This window comes from Ranitomeya imitator, chromosome 10 (genome assembly GCF_032444005.1).
Source record: "Ranitomeya imitator isolate aRanImi1 chromosome 10, aRanImi1.pri, whole genome shotgun sequence".
NCBI lineage: Eukaryota > Metazoa > Chordata > Amphibia > Anura > Dendrobatidae > Ranitomeya > Ranitomeya imitator.
Window position 1 is genome coordinate 98,037,901 of NC_091291.1, and position 19,000 is coordinate 98,056,900.

At 48.6% G+C, this 19,000-nt stretch overlaps 1 protein-coding gene across 8 annotated transcripts in view; it reads right to left on the bottom strand.

Annotated features, from left to right (window-relative positions):
• Positions 1-19,000, bottom strand: part of CAMTA1 (calmodulin binding transcription activator 1) — a 2,164,810-nt gene that overhangs the window by 266,289 nt on the left and 1,879,521 nt on the right. For all 8 annotated transcript variants that reach the window (XM_069742031.1, XM_069742030.1, XM_069742026.1 and 5 more), the window contains one exon: positions 7,152-7,278. In XM_069742031.1, coding sequence (XP_069598132.1) covers positions 7,152-7,278 — 127 coding nt within the window. The remainder of the gene's footprint in view (positions 1-7,151; positions 7,279-19,000) is intronic.

The window sequence follows — 19,000 nt, forward strand, 5'->3', positions numbered from 1 at the left end:
TCGCAGCTGACATCTGGCACTATGTGTTCCGGCAGTATAGGGAAGCATCGCGCAGGGAGGGGGCTCCCTGCGTGCTTCCCTGAGACCCTCGGAGCAACGCGATGTGATCGCGTTGCTGCGAGGGTCTCTTACTTCCTCTCAGCAGTAGGCCCGGCTCCAAAATGGCCGCGGGGCTGCATCCGGGTCCTGCAGGGAGGTGGCTTCACAGCCTCCCTGCTGTGCACGTCAGATCGCTGATCTGACACAGTGCGCAGCAAAGTGTCAGATCAGAGATCTTACACTATAACATGATGCCCATGGGGCAATTTTATAGTGTAAAAAAAAAATATTCACATGTGTAAAAAAAATTTAAAAAAATTCCTAAACAAAAATATATATATATTGTTCCTGTAAATACATTTCTTTATCTAAATAAAAAAAACAAAAGTACACATATTTAGTATCGCCGCGTCCGTAACAACCCGACCTATAAAACTGTCCCACTAGTTAACCCTTTCAGTGAACACCGCAAAAAAAAAACGAGGCAAAAAACAACGCTTTATTATCATACCGCCAAACAAAAAGTGTAATAACACGCGATCAAAAAGATGGATATAAATAACCATGGTACCAATGAAAATGTCATCTTGTCCCACAAAAAAATGAGCCATGATACAGCATCATCAAAGAAAAAATAAAAAAGTTAGTCCTCAGAATAAAGCGATGCAAAAATAATAATTTTTTCTATAAAATAGTTTTTATCGTATAAAAGCGCCAAAACATCAAAAAAAATAAATGAGGTATCGCTGTAATCGTACTGACCCAAAGAATAAAACTGCTTTATCCATTTTACCAAATGCGGAACGGTATAAACGCCTCCCCCAAAATAAATTCATGAATAGCTGGTTTTTGGTTATTCTGCCTCACAAAAATCGGAATAAAAAGCGATCAAAAAATGTCACGTGCCTGAAAATGTTACCAATAAAAACGTCAACTCATCCCGCAAAAAACAAGACCTCACATGACTCTGTGGACCAAAATATGGAAAAATTATAGCTCTCAAAATGTGGTAACGGAAAAAATATTTTTTGCAATAAAAAGCATCTTTTAGTGTGTGACAGCTGCCAATCATAAAAATCCGCTAAAAAACCCGCTATAAAAGTAAATCAAACCCCCCTTCATCACCCCCTTAGTTAGGTAAAAATAAAAAATTTTTTAAAAGTATTTATTTCCATTTTCCCATTAGGGTTAAGGCTAGGGCTAGGGCTAGGGTTAGGGCTACGGTTAGGGTTAGGTTTAGGGTTAGGTTTAGGGCTAGGGCTAGGGTTAGGGTTGGGGCTAGGGTTAAGGCTACAGTTAGGGTTGGGGCTAAAGTTAGGGTTAGGGTTTGGATTACATTTATGGTTGGGAATAGGGCTGGGATTAGGGCTAGGGGTGTGTCAGGGTTAGGGTTGTGGTTAGGGTTACCATTGGGATTAGGGTTAGGGGTGTGTTTGCATTAGGGTTTCAGTTATAATTGGGGGTTTCCACTGTTTAGGCACATCAGGGGCTCTCCAAACGCGACATGACGTCAGATCTCAATTCCAGCCAATTCTGTATTGAAAAAGTAAAACAGTGCTCCTTCCCTTCCGAGCTCTCCCGTGTGCCCAAAAAGGGGTTTACCCCAACATATGGGGTATCAGCATACTCAGGACACATTGGAAAAATCTTTTGGGGTCCAATTTCTCCTGTTACCCTTGGGAAAATACAAAACTGGGGGCTAAAAAATAATTTTTGTGGAAAAAAAAGGGTGTAGTGAAACACTTGGGGGTTCAAAGTTCTCACAACACATCTTGATGAGTTCCTTGGGGGGTCTAGTTTCCAATATGGGGTCACTTGTGGGTGGTTTCTACTGTTTAGGTACATTAAGGGCTCTGCAAATGCAATGTGACGCCTGCAGTTCAATCCATCTAAGTCTGCATTCCAAATGACGCTCCTTCCCTTCCGAGCTCTGTCATGCGCTCAAACGGTGGTTCCCCCACATATGGGGTATCAGCATACTCAGGACAAATTGGACAACAACTTTTGGGGTCTAACTTCAACTGTTGCTCTTGGAAAAATACTAAACTGGGGGCTAAAAAATAATTTTTGTGGAAAAAAAATATTTTTTATTTTCACGGCTCTGCGTTATAAACTGTAGTGAAACACTTGAGGGTTCAAAGTTCTCACAACACATCTAGATAAGTTCCTTGGGGGGTCTAGTTTTCAATATGGGCTCACTTGTGGGGGGTTTCTACTGTTTAGGTACATTAGAGGCTCTGCAAACACAATGTGACGCCTGCAGACCAATCCATCTAAGGCTACGTTCACATTAGCGTTGCGCCGCCGTTGCGTCGGCGACGCAGCGGCGACGCAGCGGCGACGCGCCCCTATGTTTAACATAGGGGACGCGTGCGTTGTTTTGGTGGCGTTTTTCGCCACGTGCGTCGTTTCCGACGCTAGCGTCGGACGCAAGAAAACGCTACATGTAGCATTTTCTGTGCGTCCGATTTTCGTCAAAAACGACGCACGCGTCGCAAAACGCGCGCGTTTGCGTGCGTTTTTACGTGCGTCGCGACGCAGGGCGGCGCAACGCTAGTGTGAACCTAGCCTAAGTCTGCATTCCAAATGACGCTCCTTCCCTTCCGAGCTCTGCCATGCGCCCAAACAGTGGTCCCCCCCACATATGGGGTATAAGCGTACTCAGGATAAATTGGAAAACAACTTTTGTGTCCAATTTCTCCTGTTACCCTTGAGAAAATACAAAACTAGGGGCTAAAGTGTAATTTTTGTGGGAAAAAAACTGTAGTGAAACACTTGGGGGTTCAAAGCTCTCACAACACATCTAGATGAGTTCCTTAGGGGGTCTACTTTCCAAAGTGGTGTCAATTGTGGGGGGTTTCAATGTTTAGGCACATCAGTGGCTCTCTAAACGCAACATGGCGTCCCATCTCAATTCCAGTCAATTTTGCATTGAAAAGTCAAATGGTGCTCCTTCCCTTCCGAGCTCTGCCGTGCGCCCAAACAGTGGTTCCCTGTTGTGAGTTCTGTTGTCGGGCTCCCTCCTGTGGTCATGAATGGTACTTCGGCTGGTTCTGTCCATGGACTTCCTCTGGTGGGTGTTTCTGAGTTTCCTTTCACAGGTGACGAGGTTAATTCGTTAGCTGCTGCTCTATTTAACTCCACTTAGATCTTTGCTCCATGCCACCTGTCAATGTTCCAGTATTGGTCTAGTTCACTCCTTGATCGTTCTTGTGACCTGTCTTCCCATCAGAAGCTAAGTTCCAGCTTGTATTTCTTTGGTTTGCTATGTTTCTGTCCAGCTTGCTATTTAATTTGTTGTCTTGCTTGCTGGAAGCTCTGGGACGCAGAGGGAGCGCCTCCGCACCGTGAGTCGGTGCGGAGGGTCTTTTTGCGCCCTCTGCATGGTCTTTTTGTAGGTTTTTGTGCTGACCGCAAAGTAACCTTTCCTTTCCTCGGTCTGTTCAGTAAGTCGGGCCTCACTTTGCTTAATCTATTTCATCTCTGTGTTTGTATTTTCATCTTTACTCACAGTCATTATATGTGGGGGGCTGACTTTTCCTTTGGGGAATTTCTCTGAGTCAAGGTAGGCTTTATTTTTCTATCTTCAGGGCTAGCTAGTTTCTTAGGCTGTGCCGCGTTGCATAGGGAGCGTTAGGCGCAATCCACGGCTATTTCTAGTGTGGTTGATAGGTTTAGGGATTGCGGTCAGCAGAGTTCCCACGTCCCAGAGCTTGTCCTTTATTATCAGTAACTATCAGGTCATTCCGTGTGCTCTTAACCACCAGGTCCATTATTGTCCTGACCACCAGGTCATAACAGTTCCCCCCCACACATGGGGTATCAGCGTACTCAGGACAAATTGGACAACAACTTCTGTGGTCCAATTTTTTCTCTTACCCTTGGGAAAATAAAAAATTGGGGGCGAAAATATCAATTTTGTGAAAAAATATGATTTTTTATTTTTACGTCTCTGCATTATAAACATCTGTGAAGCACTTGGTGGGTGAAAGTGCTCACCACACCTCTAGATAAGTTCCTTAGGGGGTCTACTTTCCAAAATGGTGTCACTTGTGGGGGGTTTAAATGTTTAGGCACATCAGTGGCTCTCCAAACGCAACATGGCGTCCCATCCCAATTCCAGTCAATTTTGCATTGAAAAGTTAAATGGCGCTCCTTCGCTTCCGAGCTCTGCCATGCTCCCAAACAGTGGTTTACCCACACATATGGGGTATCGGCGTACTCAGGACAAATTGTTCAACAACTTTTGGGGTTCATTTTCTCCTGTTACCCTTGGTAAAATAAAACAAATTGGAGCTGAAGTAAATTTTTTGTGAAAAAAAGTTAAATGTTCATTTTTATTTAAACATTCCAATAATTCCTGTGAAACATCTGAAGGGTTCATAAACTTCTTGAATGTGGTTTTGAGAACCTTGAGGGGTGCAGTTTTTAGAATTGTGTCACACTTGGGTATTTTCTATCATATAGACCCCTCAAAATGACTTCAAATGAGATGTGGTCCCTAAAAAAAAATGGTGTTGTAAAAATGAGAAATTGCTGGCCAACTTTTAACCCTTATAACTCCCTAACAAAAAAAAAATTTGGTTCCAAAATTGTGCTGATGTAAAGTAGACTTGTGGGAAATGTTACTTTTTAAGTATGTTGTGTGACATATCTCTGTGATTTAATTGCATAAAAATTCAAAGTTGGAAAATTGCGAAATTTTCTAATTTTTCGCCAAATTTCCATTTTTTTCACAAATAAACGCAGGTAATATCAAAGAAATTTTACCACTATCACGAAGAACAATATGTCATGAGAAAACAGTGTCAAAATCACAGGGATCCGTTGAAGTGTTCCAGAGTTATAACCTCATAAAGGGACAGTGGTCAAAATTGTAAAAATTAGCCCGGTCATTAACGTGCAAACCACCCTTGGGAGTAAAGGGGTTAATACCTCCTTCCACCATCCATTGCCAGCTTTCAGCCGATACACAGTGTAGGCAGAAAGTTGTCAATCAATGGTACAAGCGGTATTAGGCAGAGCTCACCATGAAGAAGACTAGCAGAGCTGCAGCATGTAAATTGATGATTTTATCACAACTAAAGCAAAGGTCTAATAAGTGATACATTGCTGGAATCTGGGTTTCTGTTTCTAGTTTATGATGTTCTTAGAGTGGGAAAAATAAAACAGATGTTAGAATTCCTTTAATGTACAGTGAAGAATATAATTATTTGATCCCTTGCTGATTTTGTAAGTTTTCCCACTGAAAAAGACATGAACAGTCTATAATTTATGGGTAGGTTAATTTTAACATTGAGAGATAGAATATGAAAAATAAAATCCAGAAAATCACATTGTATAAATTATCTAAATTTATTTGCATTTAGCAGTAAGAAATAAGTATTTGATCCCTCTGGCAAACAAGCAAAACCCTTGTTGGCAAACACAGCAGTCAGACGTTTCTTGTAGCTGATGATGAGGTTTGCGCACATGTCAGGAGGATTTTTGGTCCACTCCTCTTTGCAGATCATCTTTAAATCATTAAGATTTTGAGGCTGTCGCTTGGCAACTCGAAGCTTCAACTCCTCCATAAGTTTTCTATGGGATTAAGGTCTGGCTAGGCCGCTCCATGACCTTCATGTGCTTCTTTTTGAGCCACTCCTTTGTTTCCTTGGCTGTATGTTTTTGGTCTTTGTCTTGCTGAAAGATCCAGCAGCGACCCATTTTTAATGTCCTGCCGGAGGGAAGGAGGTTGTCACTCAGGATTTTATGGAACATGGCTCCATCCATTCTCCCATTCATGTGGTGAAGTAGTCCTGTGCCCTTAGCAGAGAAACATCCCCAAAACATGTTTCCACCTCCATGCTTGTCAGTGGGGACGGTGTTCTTTGGGTAATAGGCAGCATTTCTCTTCCTGCAAACTCGGCGAGTTGAGTTATTGCCAAAGACCTCAATTTTTGTCTCACCAGACCACAACACCTTCTCCCAATCACTCACAGAATCATTGGCAAACTTCAGATGGGCCTGCACATGTGCCTTCTTGAGCAGGGAGACCTTGCGGGCACTGCAGGGTTTTAAACCTTTACAGCGTGATGTGTTACCAATGGTTTTCCTGGTGACTGTGGTCCCAGCTGCCTTGAGATCATTAACAAGTTCCCCCCATGTAGTTTTAGGCTGATCTCTCACCTTCCTCATGATCAAGGATACCCCACGAGGTGAGATTTTGCATGGTGCCCTAGATCGCAGTCGATTGAAAAAATACAAAATGATTGTCAATTTTCTTACTATTGCACCAACAGTTGTCTCTTTCTCACCCAGCGTCTTACTTATAGTTTTGTAGCCCATTCCAGCTTTGTGCAGGTCTATGATCTTGTCCTTATAAAGCTCTTTGGTCTTGCCCATGTTGTAGAGGTTAGAGTCTGATTGATTGAGTCTGTGGACAGGAGTCTTTTATAAAGGTGAATATGTAAGACAGCTGTCTTTAATGCAGGCTTCGAGTTGATTAGGAGCATCTAACTCAGTGTTTCTCAACTCCAGTCCTCAAGACCCACCAACACGTTTTCAGGATATCCTTAGTATTGCACAGGTGATAATTTCATCACCTGCTCAAGCATTAATTCCATCACCTACGCAATACTAAGGAAATCCTAAAAATATGACCTGCTGGTGGGTCTTGAGGACTGGAGTTGAGAAACACTGGTCTAACTGGTCTGTAGGAGCCATAACTCTTAATGGTTGGTAGGAGATCAAATACTTATTTCTCATTGCAAAATGCAACTAAATGTATATAATTTATACAATCTAATTTTCTGGACTTTATTTTTTATATTCTATCTATCAATGTTAAAATTAACCAACTCTTAAAATTATAGACTGTTGATGTCTTTGTAAGTGGGCAAACTTACAAAATCAGCAAGGGATCAAATACTTATTTCCTTCACTGTATAATAAAAGCAATATAAATTCTAACAATAACAATAATACAAGTAATAATACAAGTAGCAAACAATAATAGTAACAATTATTTCATTACATTGTTTTTGGTTTGGCCTGATAAACCATTTCACAGCTTCTCACTGTATTAGGTATTTATCTAGCATTTGCTGAACTCCTTATTATATGTCTCTTACCTGGGCAGTAGCAGCGCAGGACACCTGGTTGGATAAGAGATGCAGGCACTGAGATCTGGTCAAACAAACAGCTATAATTATTGCTGGCTTCCTGCCATGGCCCCGTAATTAAGACTTTCACTCCTCCCTGAAAAGACAAATTCACAATTATGCCATAAGATAGATAATAATCTTTGTGCCGGTAACAAAACACTACAAGTAAAAACAATATTTGATGGAATCGCTAAAAACAGTGTTATCATTACCATTACAATTTTTTAATATAACAATTCTTAAAATGGAGTTTTGTGATTTTAGCTTCTTAATTTAATGTGAAAATCACTTTAAACACATTGTGTATGAATACAGGATTCAGAGATCGGCGTCCTGGGGCCAAACATCCCTGTATCAAATGAGAAAACACGCATATTAAATTGGAAGAGCATAGGAAACGCTGATACAGATTGTTACAGAGGTCCGTCACGCACTATAGGGCCACCTGTCTAGTGCAGACTCTGTCACTCGCTACCTGTCCTCCATGTCTAGTGCAGGCTCTGTCACTCGCTACCTGTCCTCCATGTCTAGTGCAGGCTCTGTCACTCTCTACCTATCCTCCATGTGTGGTGCAGACTCTGTCACTCTCTACCTATCCTCCATGTGTAGTGCAGACTCTGTCACTCGCTACCTGTCCTCCATGTGTAGTGCAGACTCTGTCACTCTCTACCTATCCTCCATGTGTAGTGCAGACTCTGTCACTCGCTACCTGTCCTCCATGTCTAGTGCAGGCTCTGTCACTCTCTACCTGTCCTCCATGTGTAGTGCAGACTCTGTCACTCTCTACCTGTCATCCATGTGTAGTGCAGACTCTGTCACTCTCTACCTATCCTCCATGTGTAGTGCAGACTCTGTCACTCGCTACCTGTCCTCCATGTCTAGTGCAGGCTCTGTCACTCTCTACCTGTCCTCCATGTGTAGTGCAGATTCTGTCACTCCCTACCTGTCCTTGTGTAGTGCAGACTCTGTCACTCTATACCTGTCCTCCATGTGCAGTCCAGGCTTTGTCACTCCCTACCTGTCCTCCATGTCTAGTGCAGGCTATGTCACTCTCCACCTGTCCTCCATGTGCAGTCCAGGCTCTGTCACTCCCTATTTGTCCTCCATGTCTAGTGCAGGCTCTGTCACTCTCTACCTGTCCTCCATGTGTAGTGCAGATTCTGTCACTCCCTACCTGTCCTTGTGTAGTGCAGACTCTGTCACTCTATACCTGTCCTCCATGTGCAGTCCAGGCTTTGTCACTCCCTACCTGTCCTCCATGTCTAGTGCAGGCTATGTCACTCTCCACCTGTCCTCCATGTGCAGTCCAGGCTCTGTCACTCCCTATTTGTCCTCCATGTCTAGTGCAGGCTCTGTCACTCTCTACCTGTCCTCCATGTCTAGTGCAGGCTCTGTCACTCCCTACCTGTCCTCCATGTCTAGTGCAGGCTCTGTCACTCTCTACCTGTCCTCCATGTCTAGTGCAGGCTCTGTCACTCCCTACCTGTCCTCCATGTCTAGTGCAGGCTCTGTCACTCCCTACCTGTCCTCCATGTCTAGTGCAGGCTCTGTCACTCTCTACCTGTCCTCCATGTCTAGTGCAGGCTCTGTCACTCTCTACCTATCCTCCATGTGTAGTGCAGACTCTGTCACTCGCTACCTGTCCTCCATGTCTAGTGCAGGCTCTGTCACTCTCTACCTGTCCTCCATGTGTAGTGCAGATTCTGTCACTCCCTACCTGTCCTTGTGTAGTGCAGACTCTGTCACTCTATACCTGTCCTCCATGTGCAGTCCAGGCTTTGTCACTCCCTACCTGTCCTCCATGTCTAGTGCAGGCTATGTCACTCTCCACCTGTCCTCCATGTGTAGTGCAGCAGTGCAAGCTGTCACTCCCTACCTGTCCTCCATGTCTATTGCCGACTTTGTCACTCTCTACCTGCCCTTTATGTCTAGTGCAGGCTCTGTCACTCTCTACCTGTCCTCCATGTCTGGTGCAGGCTCTGTCACTCCCTACCTGTCCTCCATGTATAGTGCAGGCTCTGTCACTCCCTACCTTTCCTCCATGTGTAGAGCAGGCTCTTGCACTCTATACCTGTCCTCCATGTGTAGTGCAGGCTCTGTCACTCCCTACCTGTCCTCCATGTCTAGTGCAGGCTCTGTCACTCCCAACCTGACCTGATCGTGGGCAGCACGGTGGCGCAGTGGTTAGCACTGCAGCCTTGCAGCGCTGGAGTCCTGGGTTCAAACCCCACCAAGGACAACATCTGCAAATAGTTTATATGTTCTCTCCGTGTTTGCGTGGGTTTCCTCCGGGTACTCCGGTTTCCTCCCACATTCCAAAGACATATTGATAGGGAATTTAGATTGTGAGCCCCATCGGGGACAGCAATGATAAGGTGTGCAATCTGTAAAGCGCTGCGGAATATGTTAGCGCTATATAAAAATAAAGATTATTATTATTATTACCTGTCCTCCATGTGTAGCGCAGGCTCTGTCACTCCCTACCTGTCCTCCATGTCTAGTGTAGGCTCTGTCACTCCCTACCTGTCCTCCATGTCTAGTGTAGGCTCTGTCACTCCCTACCTGTCCTCCATGTGTAGTGCAGGCTCTGTCACTCTATACCTGTCCTCCATGTCTAGTGCAGGCTCTGTCACTCCCTACCTGTCCTCCATGTCTAGTGCAGGCTCTGTCACTCCCTACCTGTCCTCCATGTCTAGTGCAGGCTCTGTCACTCCCTACCTGTCCTCCATGTCTAGTGCAGGCTCTGTCACTCCCTACCTGTCCTCCATGTCTAGTGCAGGCTCTGTCACTCTCTACCTGTCCTCCATGTCTAGTGCAGGCTCTGTCACTCCCTACCTGTCATCCATGTCTAGTGCAGGCTCTGTCACTCCCTACCTGTCCTCCATGTCTTGTGCAGGCTCTGTCACTCCCTACCTGTCCTCCATGTCTAGTGCAGGCTCTGTCACTCCCTACTTGTCCTCCATGTCTAGTGCAGGCTCTGTCACTCTCTACCTGTCCTCCATGTCTAGTGCAGGCTCTGTCACTCTATACCTGTCCTCCATGTCTTGTGCAGGCTCTGTCACTCCCTACCTGTCCTCCATGTCTAGTGCAGGCCCTGTCACTCCCTACCTGTCCTCCATGTCTTGTGCAGGCTCTGTCACTCCCTACCTGTCCTCCATGTGTAGTGCAGGCTCTGTCACTCCCTACCTGTCCTCCATGTCTAGTGCAGGCTCTGTCACTCCCTACCTATCCTCCATGTCTAGTGCAGGCTCTGTCACTCTCTACCTGTCCTCCATGTCTTGTGCAGGCTCTGTCACTCCCTACCTGTCCTCCATGTCTAGTGCAGGCTCTGTCACTCTCTACCTGTCCTCCATGTCTAGTGCAGGCTCTGTCACTCCCTACCTGTCCTCCATGTCTAGTGCAGGCTCTGTCACTCTCTACCTGTCCTCCATGTCTAGTGCAGGCTCTGTCACTCCCTACCTGTCCTCCATGTCTAGTGCAGGCTCTGTCACTCTCTACCTATCCTCCATGTGTGGTGCAGACTCTGTCACTCTCTACCTATCCTCCATGTGTAGTGCAGACTCTGTCACTCGCTACCTGTCCTCCATGTGTAGTGCAGACTCTGTTACTCTCTACCTATCCTCCATGTGTAGTGCAGACTCTGTCACTCGCTACCTGTCCTCCATGTCTAGTGCAGGCTCTGTCACTCTCTACCTGTCCTCCATGTGTAGTGCAGACTCTGTCACTCTCTACCTGTCCTCCATGTGTAGTGCAGACTCTGTCACTCTCTACCTATCCTCCATGTGTAGTGCAGACTCTGTCACTCGCTACCTGTCCTCCATGTCTAGTGCAGGCTCTGTCACTCTCTACCTGTCCTCCATGTGTAGTGCAGATTCTGTCACTCCCTACCTGTCCTTGTGTAGTGCAGACTCTGTCACTCTATACCTGTCCTCCATGTGCAGTCCAGGCTTTGTCACTCCCTACCTGTCCTCCATGTCTAGTGCAGGCTATGTCACTCTCCACCTGTCCTCCATGTGCAGTCCAGGCTCTGTCACTCCCTATTTGTCCTCCATGTCTAGTGAAGGCTCTGTCACTCCCTACCTGTCCTCCATGTCTAGTGCAGGCTCTGTCACTCTCTACCTGTCCTCCATGTCTTGTGCAGGCTCTGTCACTCCCTACCTGTCCTCCATGTCTAGTGCAGGCTCTGTCACTCTCTACCTGTCCTCCATGTCTAGTGCAGGCTCTGTCACTCCCTACCTGTCCTCCATGTCTAGTGCAGGCTCTGTCACTCTCTACCTGTCCTCCATGTCTAGTGCAGGCTCTGTCACTCCCTACCTGTCCTCCATGTCTAGTGCAGGCTCTGTCACTCCCTACCTGTCCTCCATGTCTAGTGCAGGCTCTGTCACTCTCTACCTGTCCTCCATGTCTAGTGCAGGCTCTGTCACTCTCTACCTATCCTCCATGTGTAGTGCAGACTCTGTCACTCGCTACCTGTCCTCCATGTCTAGTGCAGGCTCTGTCACTCTCTACCTGTCCTCCATGTGTAGTGCAGATTCTGTCACTCCCTACCTGTCCTTGTGTAGTGCAGACTCTGTCACTCTATACCTGTCCTCCATGTGCAGTCCAGGCTTTGTCACTCCCTACCTGTCCTCCATGTCTAGTGCAGACTATGTCACTCTCCACCTGTCCTCCATGTGTAGTGCAGCAGTGCAAGCTGTCACTCCCTACCTGTCCTCCATGTCTAGTGCAGGCTCTGTCACTCCCTACCTGTCCTCCATGTCTAGTGCAGGCTCTGTCACTCCCTACCTGTCCTCCATGTCTAGTGCAGGCTCTGTCACTCTCTACCTGTCCTCCATGTCTAGTGCAGGCTCTGTCACTCCCTACCTGTCCTCCATGTCTAGTGCAGGCTCTGTCACTCTCTACCTATCCTCCATGTGTGGTGCAGACTCTGTCACTCTCTACCTATCCTCCATGTGTAGTGCAGACTCTGTCACTCGCTACCTGTCCTCCATGTGTAGTGCAGACTCTGTTACTCTCTACCTATCCTCCATGTGTAGTGCAGACTCTGTCACTCGCTACCTGTCCTCCATGTCTAGTGCAGGCTCTGTCACTCTCTACCTGTCCTCCATGTGTAGTGCAGACTCTGTCACTCTCTACCTGTCCTCCATGTGTAGTGCAGACTCTGTCACTCTCTACCTATCCTCCATGTGTAGTGCAGACTCTGTCACTCGCTACCTGTCCTCCATGTCTAGTGCAGGCTCTGTCACTCTCTACCTGTCCTCCATGTGTAGTGCAGATTCTGTCACTCCCTACCTGTCCTTGTGTAGTGCAGACTCTGTCACTCTATACCTGTCCTCCATGTGCAGTCCAGGCTTTGTCACTCCCTACCTGTCCTCCATGTCTAGTGCAGGCTATGTCACTCTCCACCTGTCCTCCATGTGCAGTCCAGGCTCTGTCACTCCCTATTTGTCCTCCATGTCTAGTGAAGGCTCTGTCACTCCCTACCTGTCCTCCATGTCTAGTGCAGGCTCTGTCACTCTCTACCTGTCCTCCATGTCTTGTGCAGGCTCTGTCACTCCCTACCTGTCCTCCATGTCTAGTGCAGGCTCTGTCACTCTCTACCTGTCCTCCATGTCTAGTGCAGGCTCTGTCACTCCCTACCTGTCCTCCATGTCTAGTGCAGGCTCTGTCACTCTCTACCTGTCCTCCATGTCTAGTGCAGGCTCTGTCACTCCCTACCTGTCCTCCATGTCTAGTGCAGGCTCTGTCACTCCCTACCTGTCCTCCATGTCTAGTGCAGGCTCTGTCACTCTCTACCTGTCCTCCATGTCTAGTGCAGGCTCTGTCACTCTCTACCTATCCTCCATGTGTAGTGCAGACTCTGTCACTCGCTACCTGTCCTCCATGTCTAGTGCAGGCTCTGTCACTCTCTACCTGTCCTCCATGTGTAGTGCAGATTCTGTCACTCCCTACCTGTCCTTGTGTAGTGCAGACTCTGTCACTCTATACCTGTCCTCCATGTGCAGTCCAGGCTTTGTCACTCCCTACCTGTCCTCCATGTCTAGTGCAGGCTATGTCACTCTCCACCTGTCCTCCATGTGTAGTGCAGCAGTGCAAGCTGTCACTCCCTACCTGTCCTCCATGTCTATTGCCGACTTTGTCACTCTCTACCTGCCCTTTATGTCTAGTGCAGGCTCTGTCACTCTCTACCTGTCCTCCATGTCTGGTGCAGGCTCTGTCACTCCCTACCTGTCCTCCATGTATAGTGCAGGCTCTGTCACTCCCTACCTTTCCTCCATGTGTAGAGCAGGCTCTTGCACTCTATACCTGTCCTCCATGAGTAGTGCAGGCTCTGTCACTCTCTACCTGTCCTCCATGTCTAGTGCAGGCTCTGTCACTCCCTACCTGTCCTCCATGTCTAGTGCAGGCTCTGTCACTCTCTACCTGTCCTCCATGTCTAGTGCAGGCTCTGTCACTCCCTACCTGTCCTCCATGTCTAGTGCAGGCTCTGTCACTCCCTACCTGTCCTCCATGTCTAGTGCAGGCTCTGTCACTCTCTACCTGTCCTCCATGTCTAGTGCAGGCTCTGTCACTCTCTACCTATCCTCCATGTGTAGTGCAGACTCTGTCACTCGCTACCTGTCCTCCATGTCTAGTGCAGGCTCTGTCACTCTCTACCTGTCCTCCATGTGTAGTGCAGATTCTGTCACTCCCTACCTGTCCTTGTGTAGTGCAGACTCTGTCACTCTATACCTGTCCTCCATGTGCAGTCCAGGCTTTGTCACTCCCTACCTGTCCTCCATGTCTAGTGCAGACTATGTCACTCTCCACCTGTCCTCCATGTGTAGTGCAGCAGTGCAAGCTGTCACTCCCTACCTGTCCTCCATGTCTAGTGCAGGCTCTGTCACTCCCTACCTGTCCTCCATGTCTAGTGCAGGCTCTGTCACTCCCTACCTGTCCTCCATGTCTAGTGCAGGCTGTGTCACTCTCTACCTGTCCTCCATGTCTAGTGCAGGCTCTGTCACTCCCTACCTGTCCTCCATGTCTAGTGCAGGCTCTGTCACTCTCTACCTATCCTCCATGTGTGGTGCAGACTCTGTCACTCTCTACCTATCCTCCATGTGTAGTGCAGACTCTGTCACTCGCTACCTGTCCTCCATGTGTAGTGCAGACTCTGTTACTCTCTACCTATCCTCCATGTGTAGTGCAGACTCTGTCACTCGCTACCTGTCCTCCATGTCTAGTGCAGGCTCTGTCACTCTCTACCTGTCCTCCATGTGTAGTGCAGACTCAGTCACTCTCTACCTGTCCTCCATGTGTAGTGCAGACTCTGTCACTCTCTACCTATCCTCCATGTGTAGTGCAGACTCTGTCACTCGCTACCTGTCCTCCATGTCTAGTGCAGGCTCTGTCACTCTCTACCTGTCCTCCATGTGTAGTGCAGATTCTGTCACTCCCTACCTGTCCTTGTGTAGTGCAGACTCTGTCACTCTATACCTGTCCTCCATGTGCAGTCCAGGCTTTTTCACTCCCTACCTGTCCTCCATGTCTAGTGCAGGCTATGTCACTCTCCACCTGTCCTCCATGTGCAGTCCAGGCTCTGTCACTCCCTATTTGTCCTCCATGTCTAGTGAAGGCTCTGTCACTCCCTACCTGTCCTCCATGTCTAGTGCAGGCTCTGTCACTCTCTACCTGTCCTCCATGTCTTGTGCAGGCTCTGTCACTCCCTACCTGTCCTCCATGTCTAGTGCAGGCTCTGTCACTCTCTACCTGTCCTCCATGTCTAGTGCAGGCTCTGTCACTCCCTACCTGTCCTCCATGTCTAGTGCAGGCTCTGTCACTCTCTACCTGTCCTCCATGTCTAGTGCAGGCTCTGTCACTCCCTACCTGTCCTCCATGTCTAGTGCAGGCTCTGTCACTCCCTACCTGTCCTCCATGTCTAGTGCAGGCTCTGTCACTCTCTACCTGTCCTCCATGTCTAGTGCAGGCTCTGTCACTCTCTACCTATCCTCCATGTGTAGTGCAGACTCTGTCACTCGCTACCTGTCCTCCATGTCTAGTGCAGGCTCTGTCACTCTCTACCTGTCCTCCATGTGTAGTGCAGATTCTGTCACTCCCTACCTGTCCTTGTGTAGTGCAGACTCTGTCACTCTATACCTGTCCTCCATGTGCAGTCCAGGCTTTGTCACTCCCTACCTGTCCTCCATGTCTAGTGCAGGCTATGTCACTCTCCACCTGTCCTCCATGTGTAGTGCAGCAGTGCAAGCTGTCACTCCCTACCTGTCCTCCATGTCTATTGCCGACTTTGTCACTCTCTACCTGCCCTTTATGTCTAGTGCAGGCTCTGTCACTCTCTACCTGTCCTCCATGTCTGGTGCAGGCTCTGTCACTCCCTACCTGTCCTCCATGTATAGTGCAGGCTCTGTCACTCCCTACCTTTCCTCCATGTGTAGAGCAGGCTCTTGCACTCTATACCTGTCCTCCATGTGTAGTGCAGGCTCTGTCACTCCCTACCTGTCCTCCATGTCTAGTGCAGGCTCTGTCACTCCCAACCTGACCTGATCGTGGGCAGCACGGTGGCGCAGTGGTTAGCACTGCAGCCTTGCAGCGCTGGAGTCCTGGGTTCAAACCCCACCAAGGACAACATCTGCAAATAGTTTATATGTTCTCTCCGTGTTTGCGTGGGTTTCCTCCGGGTACTCCGGTTTCCTCCCACATTCCAAAGACATATTGATAGGGAATTTAGATTGTGAGCCCCATCGGGGACAGCAATGATAAGGTGTGCAATCTGTAAAGCGCTGCGGAATATGTTAGCGCTATATAAAAATAAAGATTATTATTATTATTACCTGTCCTCCATGTGTAGCGCAGGCTCTGTCACTCCATACCTGTCCTCCATGTCTAGTGCAGGCTCTGTCACTCCCTACCTGTCCTCCATGTCTAGTGCAGGCTCTGTCACTCCCTACCTGTCCTCCATGTCTAGTGCAGGCTCTGTCACTCCCTACCTGTCCTCCATGTCTTGTGCAGGCTCTGTCACTCCCTACCTGTCCTCCATGTCTAGTGCAGGCTCTGCCACTCCCTACCTGTCCTCCATGTCTAGTGCAGGCTCTGTCACTCTCTACCTGTCCTCCATGTCTAGTGCAGGCTCTGTCACTCTCTACCTGTCCTCCATGTCTTGTGCAGGCTCTGTCACTCCCTACCTGTCCTCCATGTCTAGTGTAGGCTCTGTCACTCCCTACCTGTCCTCCATGTCTTGTGCAGGCTCTGTCACTCCCTACCTGTCCTCCATGTGTAGTGCAGGCTCTGTCACTCCCTACCTGTCCTCCATGTCTAGTGCAGGCTCTGTCACTCCCTACCTATCCTCCATGTCTAGTGCAGGCTCTGTCACTCCCTACCTGTCCTCCATGTCTAGTGCAGGCTCTGTCACTCCCTACCTGTCCTCCATGTGTAGTGCAGGCTCTGTCACTCTATACCTGTCCTCCATGTGTAGTGCAGGCTCTGTCACTCCCTACCTGTCCTCCATGTCTAATGTAGGCTCTGTCACTCCCTACCTGTCCTCCATGTCTAGTGCAGACTATGTCACTCTCCACCTGTCCTCCATGTGTAGTGCAGCAGTGCAAGCTGTCACTCCCTACCTGTCCTCCATGTCTAGTGCAGGCTCTGTCACTCCCTACCTGTCCTCCATGTCTAGTGCAGGCTCTGTCACTCCCTACCTGTCCTCCATGTCTAGTGCAGGCTCTGTCACTCTCTACCTGTCCTCCATGTCTAGTGCAGGCTCTGTCACTCCCTACCTGTCCTCCATGTCTAGTGCAGGCTCTGTCACTCTCTACCTATCCTCCATGTGTGGTGCAGACTCTGTCACTCTCTACCTATCCTCCATGTGTAGTGCAGACTCTGTCACTCGCTACCTGTCCTCCATGTGTAGTGCAGACTCTGTTACTCTCTACCTATCCTCCATGTGTAGTGCAGACTCTGTCACTCGCTACCTGTCCTCCATGTCTAGTGCAGGCTCTGTCACTCTCTACCTGTCCTCCATGTGTAGTGCAGACTCTGTCACTCTCTACCTGTCCTCCATGTGTAGTGCAGACTCTGTCACTCTCTACCTATCCTCCATGTGTAGTGCAGACTCTGTCACTCGCTACCTGTCCTCCATGTCTAGTGCAGGCTCTGTCACTCTCTACCTGTCCTCCATGTGTAGTGCAGATTCTGTCACTCCCTACCTGTCCTTGTGTAGTGCAGACTCTGTCACTCTATACCTGTCCTCCATGTGCAGTCCAGGCTTTTTCACTCCCTACCTGTCCTCCATGTCTAGTGCAGGCTATGTCACTCTCCACCTGTCCTCCATGTGCAGTCCAGGCTCTGTCACTCCCTATTTGTCCTCCATGTCTAGTGAAGGCTCTGTCACTCCCTACCTGTCCTCCATGTCTAGTGCAGGCTCTGTCACTCTCTACCTGTCCTCCATGTCTTGTGCAGGCTCTGTCACTCCCTACCTGTCCTCCATGTCTAGTGCAGGCTCTGTCACTCTCTACCTGTCCTCCATGTCTAGTGCAGGCTCTGTCACTCCCTACCTGTCCTCCATGTCTAGTGCAGGCTCTGTCACTCTCTACCTGTCCTCCATGTCTAGTGCAGGCTCTGTCACTCCCTACCTGTCCTCCATGTCTAGTGCAGGCTCTGTCACTCCCTACCTGTCCTCCATGTCTAGTGCAGGCTCTGTCACTCTCTACCTGTCCTCCATGTCTAGTGCAGGCTCTGTCACTCTCTACCTATCCTCCATGTGTAGTGCAGACTCTGTCACTCGCTACCTGTCCTCCATGTCTAGTGCAGGCTCTGTCACTCTCTACCTGTCCTCCATGTCTTGTGCAGGCTCTGTCACTCCCTACCTGTCCTCCATGTGTAGTGCAGGCTCTGTCACTCCCTACCTGTCCTCCATGTCTAGTGCAGGCTCTGTCACTCCCTACCTATCCTCCATGTCTAGTGCAGGCTCTGTCACTCCCTACCTGTCCTCCATGTCTAGTGCAGGCTCTGTCACTCCCTACCTGTCCTCCATGTGTAGTGCAGGCTCTGTCACTCTATACCTGTCCTCCATGTGTAGTGCAGGCTCTGTCACTCCCTACCTGTCCTCCATGTCTAATGTAGGCTCTGTCACTCCCTATCTGTCCTCCATGTCTAGTGAAGGCTCTGTCACTCCCTACCTGTCCTCCATGTCTAGTGCAGGCTCTGTCACTCTCTACCTGTCCTCCATGTCTTGTGCAGGCTCTGTCACTCCCTACCTGTCCTCCATGTCTAGTGCAGGCTCTGTCACTCTCTACCTGTCCTCCATGTCTAGTGCAGGCTCTGTCACTCCCTACCTGTCCTCCATGTCTAGTGCAGGCTCTGTCACTCTCTACCTGTCCTCCATGTCTAGTGCAGGCTCTGTCACTCCCTACCTGTCCTCCATGTCTAGTGCAGGCTCTGTCACTCCCTACCTGTCCTCCATGTCTAGTGCAGGCTCTGTCACTCTCTACCTGTCCTCCATGTCTAGTGCAGGCTCTGTCACTCCCTACCTGTCCTCCATGTCTAGTGCAGGCTCTGTCACTCCCTACCTGTCCTCCATGTCTAGTGCAGGCTCTGTCACTCTCTACCTGTCCTCCATGTCTAGTGCAGGCTCTGTCACTCCCTACCTGTCCTCCATCTCTTGTGCAGGCTCTGTCACTCCCTACCTGTCCTCCATGTCTAGTGCAGGCTCTGTCACTCCCTACCTGTCCTCCATGTCTAGTGCAGGCTCTGTCACTCTCTACCTGTCCTCCATGTCTAGTGCAGGCTCTGTCACTCTCTACCTGTCCTCCATGTCTTGTGCA